Source organism: Sabethes cyaneus, chromosome 1 (genome assembly GCF_943734655.1).
Source record: "Sabethes cyaneus chromosome 1, idSabCyanKW18_F2, whole genome shotgun sequence".
Lineage (NCBI taxonomy): Eukaryota > Metazoa > Arthropoda > Insecta > Diptera > Culicidae > Sabethes > Sabethes cyaneus.
Window position 1 is genome coordinate 51,571,327 of NC_071353.1, and position 13,806 is coordinate 51,585,132.

General features: G+C 38.5%; 1 protein-coding gene across 1 annotated transcript in view; it reads right to left on the reverse strand.

Moving 5' to 3' along the window:
- The window catches only part of LOC128732718 (calcium-activated potassium channel slowpoke), a 122,943-nt gene that overhangs the window by 24,360 nt on the left and 84,777 nt on the right, over positions 1-13,806 (reverse strand). Inside the window, exons 11-14 of the mRNA XM_053826038.1 lie at positions 6,801-6,913; positions 5,389-5,544; positions 1,049-1,125; positions 404-439 (exon numbers count right to left, since the gene is read on the reverse strand). Coding sequence (XP_053682013.1) covers positions 404-439; positions 1,049-1,125; positions 5,389-5,544; positions 6,801-6,913 — 382 coding nt within the window. The remainder of the gene's footprint in view (positions 1-403; positions 440-1,048; positions 1,126-5,388; positions 5,545-6,800; positions 6,914-13,806) is intronic.

Consider the following 13,806-nt stretch of genomic DNA (forward strand, 5'->3'; position numbering starts at 1 on the left):
TTCAACCATTCAACCAATAGGAATATCTTTTCAAACAGCTTTCCACGCACGAGAACGGATTTATATGCATGAGTGGAATCACTTGCCATGGCAGACTGAGCAGATTTAATAAAGTTAAAATGCTGAGAAAAACTTTACAGTGTATGATATTTACAAAAAGAATGGCAGATATAGGAAAGAAAGGATACGTAAACCATATCTATTGATCGATAAATAAAATGATACTAAAACTAACCAAAAAGATAGAGGAAAAAAGTTTTACTGGACTCTAAAAAACGCACTATTATATTGGCAGAATTCACCGCAAATAACGTAAACGAAAAGATTTGAAAGTAGTAGTTCAAAGGTAATCTCTCATTATTACTATAGGAGAATAAGAAAGAAACTGGTACTAATGCTTTACCTAGATCACCTATTTTAGTCCTGGTTTGTGCAGTCACTGTACATATCGCATAACAGATTTGTTTGTTTTCGTGGATTATACGGTTTGCATGATTTTAAACATTTATCGGTGGTACGAAATTTAAATATAATTATATTGTTGTACGAAAAAATGGGTTTGCGTTGTGATCGCATTTTATATTTGTATGGTTGATCGATTTATCGGTTAGTAGCGTTTGTGATTGGTCGAGAATGTTGTGGTGAAAAGTTAATAAATAAGAGAGAAAAACGTTAATAAATAGTAAAAAACATATTTTTTCTGGAGTTAATAACAGTTACGTTTGAGAGGTGATCAAAGTGGAAGAAAATGGGTTCTATTTCTGATGGCTCTGGATTTTGTTGTGTTTATTTGTGGAGGAACAACTGTCTGTCACCTGTACTTGATCATGGGTGTAAATGTGATTTCGTTGTAGAATTGTTGGTGCTTCTGATTAGTCGCAGAATGGATAATTCCGTTAGTAGTTGACCAGTATGAGTGAAATGTAGTTTTGTTATAGTTCTTTTGTTTTGGTAAACACCGAAAGTTTTTAAATTCAGAATGTTTGACAAATTTCCAGTGATTGGGGAATATACTAAAGAGATAAGAGTGTGAAAAAGAACTACTTACAGTTTTTGCATTTACATTTCTTGATGAGAGTTTCGTCTTTGATGTCGTCGTGACAGGCTTTGCAGTAGAACCATGCTCTGAAATGAAAGGTAACGGTGAAGTGTAAAGATCGAAGCAATGATATTTTTGAAATAGATTATAATAGTAGTAGGCATTTAAATTAAGTAATGTTGGTATGCCTTCGTTGAGTTCCCCTCAAGTGGCCATCGAAGTTTCTAATGTTTGAGCTCGGGACTATTTAGGAAAGGGAAAACAACTGAGAAGGCCCAACATTGAGTAGCAATGCGCAGGGTGTACAGCAACAAGGAAACATGCCAGTGCAATCTGCAACATGAAAGGCCAGAAAATTGGTATTTCCGTGAAAAATTATTACTGGTTTTGGCTTTATTGTCTTGGTTCAAGAGCCATAAAGGGCCAGAAAATTTGTATTTCCGCGAAAAACAATTAATGGTTTTGGCCTTATTGCATTGGTTCAGGAGCCATATGTGACTATTCCTCGCTTGACGCCTCAGATATGCATATTGTTCCTAAACATTGGTAGTAGCGTCTGAATGATCGACATTAATATGGCAAAAATCTATAAGGATAACAAGGAACCAGTAGCAATTGCACTTCATTGAATAATTTCTAGGATTTGGAAGATGGAGGATCTACCGAAGTGGTTTTTACCGGCTTGAATGCTGTAATCATCGTGGTCGCCGTTTACAGGATGCTCTCTCACATCGTATTACATAGTCTATCATTATGGGCAAAAACGAGCGAAAAAACAGACGCAATTAAGATAGGGCCTATAGGCTAATGAAATATAGGTGATCTTATGTAAAAATTTCCGGAGAATCTCGTGGTGCCCACTCCTTTCCTGTTTGCCATCGGAAAGTGCCCCATTTTGCTCATTTTTCCCTATTTTTAACATTTTTTACACTTATTGAGCTATACTAAGTAAGGTTTTGAGAAAACAAAACTTAAAAACCTTATAATTTTGTGTAAATAAGTCCTCAGAGTCGAATGGGGCTTATCTAATTTAGTTTAGAGCACAATATGTTTTTTGGTTGAACTCGTGTTACCAAGCCGACCATACCAAACAGGAAGTCAACCAATAAAATTAATATGCTCTAAACTAAATGGGGTAAACCGTATTCGATTCTGAGGACTTTTTTACACAAAATTATCAGGTTTATAAGTTTTATTTTCTCGAATTCTAGCTTGGTATAGTCCAAAAAATATGAAACTATGTGAAAAAATATCAAAAATTGGGGAAAATAGGGTCCTTCCCGATGGCAAACAGGAAAGAGGTGGGCACCACGAGATTCTTTGGAAAATTTTACAAAAGATCACTTATATTTTATCAACCTGCAGACCCTATCTAAATTGCATCTGTTTTTACGCTTTTTTTGCCCATAGTGCACTGTCTATCCGCACTAGCCAGAAAATTCGTAAGATAATACCAAGAGAACTTTAATGGTGGCCCGTGCTACCATGGATCAAATTTCCATAGGCCGTTGAATTTTGCAGAAATCTTGGAAGCACAAGGTGCTCACACATCATAATTTCATAGATTTAAAAACAGCATACAATACAGTTGAACGAGAACAGCTATGGTAGATAATGCACGAGTACGGTTTTCCGGACAAACTGACGCAGCTGTTCAAAGCTACTCTGGAGCGAGTGATGTGCTACGTGCGCGTTTCGGGGACACTCTCGAGTCCTTTCGAATCGCGCAAAGTATGTTATTCAATATCGCTATTGAAGGTGTGATCCGGTGAGCGGGCATCGAAACGAGAGGAACGATCTTCAGCAAGAGTAGCTAACTCGTAGCCTTCGCAGATGACCTCGTCATCATTACTAGAAACCTTGGAACGGCGAAGGCAATCTTAGCCAGACTAAAAACGGTGGCTAGGAAGATAGGGTTACAAATCAATGCGTCGAAAACGAAATATATGGTATGAAGAGGCTCTAGAGACAGTAACGTTTGCCTCCCACGGACAGTGTTTATTGACGGCGATGAACTGGAAGTGGTTGATGAGTTCGTAGGCTGAGGCTACGGTAGGCCGGCCACATCGCAAGGATGCCGGACGACTGTGCAGTGAAATCCGTTCTCTTCAAGAACCCCACCGGCAGCAGGAATAGAGGGGCCCAACGTGCTAGATGGCTCGACCAGGTTGAAGCCGACTTGCGTGTGTCGAGACGCGCAACGAATTGGCGACGAGTAGTCCAGGACCGAGCACAATGGAGAGGAATTCTTGATACGGCAAGAGCCACCCCGGCTCTCGGCTGCTAAATCATCATTTTGCCTCCTCCCTAGTGTTTTTTGACGACGAGAAACTGCAAGCATTCGCTTCTGCACTAAACGGACAATGTAGAAAATATTTAGCAGATCCTCTACGGAGTTGCCATATTCGAACGAAAGGTGTTGCGGACTATTTTTGGCAAAGTACAAACGAAAAGCGGAGAGTAACGCAGGCGCATGAACCATGAGTTGCAGGTAATTTGGAGAAATGTCGATAGTAAATCTAGCAAAAGTTGGGTGACTGTAGGCTGGCCACATTGGGGAGACGCTGGATGACAGTGCGGTGAAAGCTGCTCTCTTCAAGGACCCCAGGAATATTGGGCCCAGAAAAGGGTGGCCTTTAACTTTGGGCAGCCCAAATACATGCACTGGTTGTATCACGGTCGTTGTCAGTCCAATACTAACGCGTGGTTATCTTGCATGGTAGCATAGAGGGGAAATTGTGACAGTTTAGACGAGGCTAAACAATTTTCAACCGTAGCTGAAGGACGATGGTTCCTTCTAAGAAGGTCACGCGGGGCATAAAAAAGCATTAAAGGTCAAGGCATAACAAATACCTTCAAGATTTCACCCTTCTTTATCGAGATGTCTGCTGTTCAACATAGTGCTACAAGATGCTATTAACCGAGTGGATATCAACACGTGGAGCACGATCTTCAACAAATCCAGTCAATTATTCTGCTCTGCCGATTACATGAATATTATCGGCAGAACAACTGTGGCGGTGGCGGACACCAGACTAAAGCGCAAAGTTTGGGTTAAAGGTAAATAATACGTCTAAAACAAAGTACCGACCGACGCCACTTGGGCAGTAATGTACGATCGACGGCGATGAGTTTGAGGTAGTAGGTAGATGAACTCGTTTACCTTGGCTCACCGGTAACGACAGGCAGTGACACCAGCCGTGAGATTTGGAGGCGTATCTTAGGCGGTGCGTGTACAGGAGAACGAAGTATGGAGGCTCCGTAGCCGCAAGGTTACCAAGTCTGCGCTGACAAGCGAGCGGTCGTGGGTTCGAATCTTAGTAGAATCAAGCCATTCGATGTCAAGTGACTTTAGCATGGATTTATTCTCAGGGCCCTCATTTACCCTTCCTTCATGCTGAATCCTATATTTACCCTCTGAAGCCTCTTGACAGTGCAAATGTTCCTCTCATAGTTAAGTGTGCTGGTGAGAGGTACGAATGAGTCCTCGCCAGGGACGGCTATAATATGGGATAGTACTGGCAGCAGGGAATAAGTGGGTAAAGTAGATCAAGCTTTGAAGGACAGGTAGGTAAACCCCAATACACACAAGCTCGCGTAAAATTTAATAAGCATATCGCTCAATCAACAGTGATTATGACAAAAAGAAATGCAGTGCAGGTCATACAGCAAACACCCGGGCGATATCACAATAGATCAACTATACTGGTCGCAGTGATGAGTCCACACATGGAAAAAAATGGAGACGGAGGATGAACCACGAACTCGCACAGCTCTATGGCGAACATAGTATTCAGAAAGGTGGCTAAAGCTGGACAACTACTCTGCAAAGACGGTGTTCGTTTCAATCCGGTAGGAACAGGACGACCAGGGGCGCAGCAGACAAGATGGTTACACCCGGTGGAGTGAGATCTGATGGAGAGTACTCGGTTTCCACGCAATTGGAGAGCGGTAGACCACAGCCGAATAAATTGAAGAAACTTTGTTCATCAGGATTTGTCTTAGGACGGCAAGCCAACTACGTAGCTAAGTTCTCGACAGACTTCGCAGTCGGTTATAGTAGGTTACAAGACAATTGCGTGGCTTGTTTAACGATCCCACTAGCTCTAGAATACACAACGACTGTATCTTTAGACCAGCATCGTAAATAACTGCGCGGGATCTGCTAGTTATTGAGTACTTTTTTCAAGCTAATATCTTCGCTATAAGGTGCTTTATTTACGCTTCAGAAAGAGTTGATATGAGATCTACTCCTGATGTTAGAGCAAGGTGGCTATGAGAACTTTTATAAGCATGAACGGAAATAAATAATGTTACGATTTAGGTACTTAGACTTAGATGATACTTACCTTTTCACTTCGTCTGCACTTTGTGCGATGAAAAATCCTTGGGTGTTGGCGTGTATTTTAGCACCACGTGGATTGATCGAAATTTTGCTGTCCGCTCCTTCCTCACCCTTGATCTCGATTGCCAATAGCAGCAGTTTCAGCTTGGTGAAGCACAGTCTGGTATTTCGGAAGTTTCGTTTTCGGACCATTTATATCAGGTTTTGTGTTGGTGCGGGAGTGCGGGATGATTGGAAGTAAAACAAAAAAATTCTGTTAATTTTTGAATTGGCTATCCAATTTTCTGGTGTTTTTGTCGAGAAGGATTTGGATCGGGATGTTCGGAAGGAAGGGCATTGGGTGCTCTAATGTAAGAAACAGAGATATGTCATATAGCGACTAGCGGCTTTAGTTTAGTTTAGTGCTGTACAGTAGCGCTTCTGGTGCTAGTTGATGATGATCTGATTTGTTAGTTATCTGTTGTTCTAGATTTAGTTTTCAATACTGCAGAAGCTACTGCACGCTATTTCGACTGTGTTATTATGAGCGAATTCTAGCTGCTTCTAGACTAAAGCTTTCGTTCTGGCTCACTCTAGTTTCTTTCCAAACTTCAATTAACGGCTACTGTGCTCTTCTCAGAAACTATGTATTTCTGATTAACTGGAGGTGTGTATTGGGTTTCTAACTGCTACTGGAAACAATGCGCTTCTTGAAACGAATTCTACATTCTACTGTTATATTTCTACACGCTAGTTTACTATTCGAGAGTGATATATAAACTTGTTTCAACTCGTATCGTACTGAATACATGCAAAGAAAAACTAGTATTACCATGTTGGCATATGTGACAACGCAACGATTGAAGCAAAGGAAAAGCTGCAAGCGGAGTTTAGCGGGTTTTAGATGGCACAGTGCATTCGTAAACTATGTAATATGTAAATTTGCATTTGAAATCGAACTGTTCTATTGAAAACATCCGGTCTTTGACGTGAAATGACACGTAGTTATATTGAGTAAGTATGACCGTGAAATGCGTGGTTGAGAGATTAATTTCTAGGGAAAAAATGCTCATCAGTGATGATTGGCTGCGCCTAAACTATTAAAAGTAACTTTTGGCTACAATGTCGGCTCAATCCAAAAACGATTTAATGCAGAAGGTATTTGGATGAGAAAAGCAAGCTCTACTCTACAGTTAATGAACATCATTGTGGAAGTTCAATATGAATAATATAAATATAAAATTTTAGTGGAGCATAAAGTAATAACCATTCAAGAAAGTATTAAGATGGAATTGGTTATGCAACAAAATACTACTTTAGGTTTAGTCTTAAATACGTTAATCGGCGGAAATTTCTGGGAAGGGAGTTGGGTTACGTTAATGAGTTTCTTTAAAGTGTAGTAGAATTTGATTTGGTAGTCTAAACAGGGGTTCTTACTCGCTGGCTTGTGGAAAAGTCATGCCGGTAAAAGAAGGTGACAAGGTTTCGGTATACATCTCACATCCGGTACCCTGCAGGTAATCATTTTGCCAGGCCTGCGTATCTGGCGACTGCAAGTAGGTGTAAAAAATCGATGATATGAAAACAGAAGAGAAAAGCGTAACTTAAGAACAAGCACTATAGAATGGGAACCGATGTAGATTTGCTGATGAATGGTTTCACCAACAGTTCCGCGTTCCGCTAAACAGAAGGTAATTTGATGACTTGGTCGTTTACAGTACATACGCAGTTATGAAAATTAAAACGAAATCAGGACAGAGACAAAAAACTAACGTAAACAATAAGTAGTAGTTTCTAAAAATATTAATAATCAAATCCTACAGTAACATATTAACTATGCAGCTGTTGTCCACGATTAGTGATCAAAAACAGATACCTGGACGACTGACAAAGAACTTTACTGTAGTCATTATTTCAAATAAACCATACACAATTCCTTGTTTCTTAAGAACGGGATAATCCCTTACCGGGATGTTTACCCTCCAATTACACCGGCCATCTATTTGCAAACATGAGGCATTTCTCTGCAAAGTATGCAAACCGAAACAAACAAACAAAAAACGATGCAGTTCCAGTGCACTTTGGCAGTGGTTATCTTCGCACAGGGTAGTTTATTTTCCTGAGCTAGAGTGTCTATTGAAGGAGCACATTGAAAGCATTTGGATATTCTTCGAGAAAAAAAAAGGAAGCAGAATATTTTATGTTGTCATTGGGCCAGATAGTAGACAAAAGAAAAATAAGCACTTTTGGTTGCGTAAACGGAAAACTGAACTCACACAAATTGCAAACAAGGGAACCGAAGGAAAACGCTCACGTTATCTTACTGCTAGGCTAGAAGGTTTGTATGTTGGTGTTTCTGTTCACAGTAATCTCTTCTGAGGAGCTATGAAGATAATTACAACACTACAGTTTGCTTGAAAAAGAAAATGCACCCTGGAAAGCTGAGCAGCACATTCGGTGAAGCTTCACTAGGGCTAGGAAAGATTTTTTTTGTGTGATGAATGCTTTTCATTGTGATACTCATCCTACGTTTACCACGTTTTATCTCAACGGTAGATAAAAAGCAATATTCTCTAGCAATCTATATACTTCTAAAGCGGTTTTTCGTAATCGGACATTTTCAAAAATGCCTTCTGATGATGATGATGAGGAATTGATTAGGTTTAGTGTAGATGGAAGATATTTTAGAGGAAGAATTACATGACCAAGAGAGGTAAATACGTTACACAATCAGATTGATTTTGAGTGTCATTAACGCATTAATTTCCATTTTTGCTTCCATTTATGCCAGGAATTAATTATTCACAAAATCGTTTCACTTTATAAGTCATATACATTCACGAACCGAACTCATCGCAATTGTTAGCACAATCGTATTAATTCTTGACTTGTTCAAGTTTCAATTTTGTTATATTTTTGTGCTGGTATGAGTTTTTTTCTCGATGGCATGTTTCGAAATTTGAAATAGAAAACGCCTGATTTATTGTAGAAGATTGCTATCGCTTCTAAGAACAGTTCGTTCGATTATTGAATATGCTTTCACTGTACATCATTCTGAAAGCTGAAAATTGTGCGCTATTTTATCTCCCCTCTAGTGAATTTTCATCTACTATCTTTGGAAGAATTTTTGTATGTTAGAATGACCGATGACTAGTCTTTGTTTGGAGCTCAACCGTTGGTGGTTCTGCAAAATTAAATTTTTCCGTATTGCGGTAGTGTGATAGATAGCGACAGAATCCCAAGTAACAATTCTAATGTCGCTTAGCTTTATTTGTATTTTATAAGGGTTTTATTGTGGTATCAATCATTACCTCTGGTTTTATCATGTTGTCACGCAATACCAAGATGATACAAGTCATAACTACTTATTGCTAGCTATAAAACCACAATGGAACTGTTTATAAAGCAAATTTATTGTGGTTACTTATATTACCGCACTAAAGGTAGTTGGTTGCGACACATCTCTTATAAACTTATTATAAGTAGGGTGTAGCAATACAATATAATGCACCAATCAAAGTTGATCTTATTACGGTTGCTTGTCAAACCGCAATAAAATTATTATTTTTATGGTGCTATTAATATGGTAACACCACTGACCAAACAGATTTATTGCTGACATTATGAAGAATGTTAGAGTTCAACACCGAAATCATGTATTTATGCGAGGCCGTCTTTCCGTTTTGTAGCATTTTTGTTTCGGTCGCCTAACAACAATTCGTTAAAGCAAACTGTTTTATTATCAATCGGTTTTCTTGTCAGAATGCAACTAGAATGATTTTGCTAGAAACTGAGATTGACTGATCGAATGTATTATTTTATTTACACAAAGTTTAAACAACTACAGGATGCGTGACGAATTTTTGCAGTAAATTTCAAATAGCAATTTTTCATGCTTGCGAAACAATATTCAGATACATCTGCCAGCACTGAATAGCTTATACTGCTGAGTTTCAGATATAAACAAACGGTGTTGAGTAAACTGAAAGATTTCGAAACAAGAAAATAATCAGGAAGCCGTCGTCGTTTTATTGCGCGCCGGAGCAAGCGTAAAGGAGATAGTTCGGTCGGTAAAAGTGTCGGGAAGAACAGTGTACTATACAAAGATGGCTTTTGGGAAAGTGATAAACTATCCCACACCCCCCCCCCCGGAAGGCATACGAGTGCCGTTCTATTACCGCTAATCGGAACAGGGTCAAAAAAGAGGAAAGAATGATGAAAAAGAATCCAGAGGTCCATGGCTCGGAAAATCAGGTGTTCGGACTTCTCAATCCGGCGAGTAATGGCCAGAAACCTTGGTTATAAGTCGTATGCGCTACGCAGAGGTCAATTTACGAATACTGTGACCAAATCACGGCGATTGGAGATGAAAAAACCTTCAATCAGGATCAGAAGGTGAATCGAAAGAATGACAGGTGGCTTGCACCAGGTTGTACTCAGGTTCCTATCATCATGCCAACAAATTTTCCGCCCCATGGTTCTAGGCGTAGTCTCCAGCGAGGGAGATGTAATGCTTCCGTATTTCTTTGAACAAGGAATAAAGGCTGTTACAGCCTATGTATACCTGAAGGTACTGAAGGATTGTTGTCCCGTGGACCCGTGGCCAACTAAACACAAAAATGGCTTGCTGATAATATTTCGGAGCATTGGGAGAAGGGAATTTGGCCCCGTAGCAGTCCCGATATCAATCTTTTGGATTATTTTGTGCGTGGCGTCGTCGAGTGGGATACCAATAGGACGGCTCACACCACGCTTAGGTTGCTCAAAGCTAAGATCATCGAGGTGATGACGTCTATGGATCAAAACATGGTAAAACGTGCATGATGTTTTTGAATGCAATAATTTACAATTCTCATATGTTATGAAAGAAAATAAACCACAAAACATTCATCGCATATATGGCTAACTGCTGTTAATTTTCTAAAACATGTCCTTTACTGCAAAAATTCGTCACGCACTCCGTAGTTTTAAACAATTGCAAAATTTTGATGGCACGTTAGTTTTAGCCACTTATCATTCCAATATGCACAATAAAATTTAATGCACATATGCTGCACAACAACGGAAACTACTGAAAATTTATTATTTATTCTTTCGGGTATTTTTTATGGGCGCTATACATCAAATCCATCAGAATGTTCTGACAGTAAAACTTTTACTTTTGTGCACGCGACTGTATATTTTCAACTTGAAGAAGCTGTCTGAGTGATTTACGCAGCAAGCTTTATGCATTATAGCTCTAACGAACAAAGCGAAAGCTTCATTAAATTATTTAGGGCGCTAAACAGCGGAAAACAAAATAGGTTTTATTGATGCCTTCAGCAGAGCGTTATACAGCTACTTTAAGTTTATGGCCTGACTCTTCAAGAGGTTCTAAAAACCTTCCGATGAGTGGGTCCGTTGGTCGGAAGACAGTTTCATAGCGGTCATCAGAAAGTTCTAGTGAAAACCACTAGAGGAACGTAATAAAGCATAAATTGCTGCTTGTGAATTAGTCATATTTAGATTGTACTGGGCTGTTTGCTACATTACGCCATTCAAACAGACAGAGATCTTTCATATTAATTTTAATAATTAATTATTCATTACGACAATGTCGACATGAAATTATTAACAAATAAAAAATATAACCATTAAGCAATGCGTCAGTATTCTCGTTCAAAAAACCAATTTTGTCAGATTTTGAACCACATTTTACAAGCGTGGTGGGCGATATCTTAAAGAGGTTGGTACCGTTAAACGGGATAACTTGCAGCAGTTCTCAACTAAGAGTGTAAGTAAGAAGTTATCTGCAGCACATTTCAGGAAATTCAATTAATATGAAGTTATTAGGACTAAGATAAAATAATGTCACATTTTGAAAAAAACATGTGTTCAAAATTGGCTGTTATACCACCAAGAACTAGTTTTTTGCTGGTAACCCCTTGAACGGGGTAACTTGCGACAAACAATATTTTCTAGAAATTGAATGAATTTCATGATTTGAATGAGTTTATATTGACTTGAATATGCAAATGATAATCCGACTTGCGATTTTTAATGCTTTTGCTATGAAAATACGCATAAATGCCCTATGTTACGTTTGGGTAAATAATTTATGAGCCCCGTGACGGAAATAACGAACTTAAGTTTTTCTGTTACTCATGTGGATATGGATTATATGTGTGGAGTGGATATTCCGTGTCTGAATCCGAAAGAGCTGCCTTCTTTAAGGACCATTCACATATTACGTATTGCACTTAGGGGAGCGTGGGTTATGCAACGCATTACACGTCGTAAGTCCACTGTATAAAATCGCGTTGCGGGCGGGGAAATTAAAAATCATCGATATCGTGATTAGGTGATATATGAATATTCATTACGTTACGACTAGACACTATCATATTGTCGGCCGATCCCTGTGTGATGATATTTTCTTTTTGGTCTGTTCTATGGCCATTTCCAGTACATCCCGAGAAAAATTGGTATATAGAGTCGTTGCAAGTTACCCCGTTTAACGGTACCTGAAAACTGTGAGATTGTCGTACTGGACTAGGTTTGTAAATCAAAAATTTTCAGAAATGGCGTCTTATATGGAGATATATTGAATTGAAGCATACCTGAATATATTAGCTAATCTATAACTTATGTTGCAAGATTCATCGAAAGTTATTGCTTGAATTCAACTTTGAATTACGCAAACCGAACAAATGATATTTACATTTGTACTAAGTTACAGACTTAACCAGTGGTCAAGCATTTAAGAAAATTAGAAGTGAAGTTTTGACAATTGCAGAGTTCGTGATTCCCAACATGACTAAATACTGTACGATAGTAGGTGGTAGAAGAATCCCATTACTAGAATGAAGAGATGCAAAAATTGTGCAGCATGGTGATAAGGGTGAATTACGAGTACTAAAACAAACGACAATAAACTAACAAAAATCATGAGGATTTGCCACACTTGTGCAAGCTTTGCAAAAAGGAATAACGACACATTTCGAGAAATAATTAAGCAATACAAATATAAGCAACTTTGCTCAGTTAGCTATTTCTGCTGCTTGTGTGGGTCAATGAAAGATGATCAAAGCAAACCAATCATACCAGTGAAGCGCATTTTTACGATTGCGGCAAGGAACGCATTTACAAAACCGTACAAAATATGTTCTCCTTTTGGGATAGTGAGTCCTTCTGTGATCTGAATTCCTATCGCTATATAAATTCAAAATTATAACTGCACATCTTACTGAACTTTGTTGACACAGTGCATGATCAGTTTCCCTGCTGGTCAATAATTCCTGTTTTTTAGTCGGTGTTATATTTAAACAGATAGAGTGAATTACAGAGAGAAACAATGTAGTAAAACAGTTTGACACACTTTAGGAAAAGGTAACGGTTGACAATGGCTTAGTTACAATAGCGAGTTACACAGTTTTTGAGGGATTTCTTATGATATAGACAGTTGGTATTTGGAGATTTTGTTTGTTCTTATAGGATTGGCAGCGGCTGCACGTTGTATGTGTGCATGTGCGTGCGCAATATTAACTTACTCGGTGGCTTGCGCAAACGGCATGCCAATAAAAGATGGACTTAGCGTTTCGGTGTACATTTCCATGCCAGTGCCTCGCAGATAGTCATTTGTCCACACTTGCATATCCGGTGACTACAAACCGTTCGAGGGGTGTGAGTGGTTTTATTATATAAAGAAAATGTTTATTCAATCTTCAATAGGCTTGCATTATTACAGTTTGTTGGCTGATAGTAGGTAGTTGCTCACATAACATTCAGTAGCAGTAGTATTGGTTTAATTCAAGAAAACATACCAAATGAAATCATAAATAATCATAGAAAAATATGTATGTATATATATGTGAACAGTAGAGTTTTTCTACAGTGACTTGTAAATTTAATAAACTGAATTTAATCTCTATCTGAGCACAGTGGGTATTATTTACGATATAAAATTAAAAAGTAGACAACTACAGTTTTGTGTCCGTTAAACAATAGTTATGGTAATTAACAATTTCAAATTACCGACGTATGAATAAAAACCAATAGCAAATAGTAGATCAAGTGTTTTTTTTTCAAAACATTTTAAATGGTTTCTCATTTGCTCAACGTTCTACAAACTACATATCATATGGAGGAATAAAAACATTGCCGTAGCTTTTACAGCTTACTTTCATCGGAAATGTTGGTATTAGTTTATTGGTTTGCGATAGTATAGTTACTTATTCGAAAAATCTACAAACTACCTCTATTGGCAAATCGACTGCGCATCGTTGGATTAACGGTATGAACTTGTACGTTACCTTGCACGGGAGTATCGTCCAAACACATACACATACACACGCAACACTTATCTACTTTTACATTACCAACTTTCTTTCTTTCAGTTCAAAACCAACATTTAAAGGCCCTTCTTAATGTCCTGTAAAAAAGACTAAGCATAAGAAACATTAGT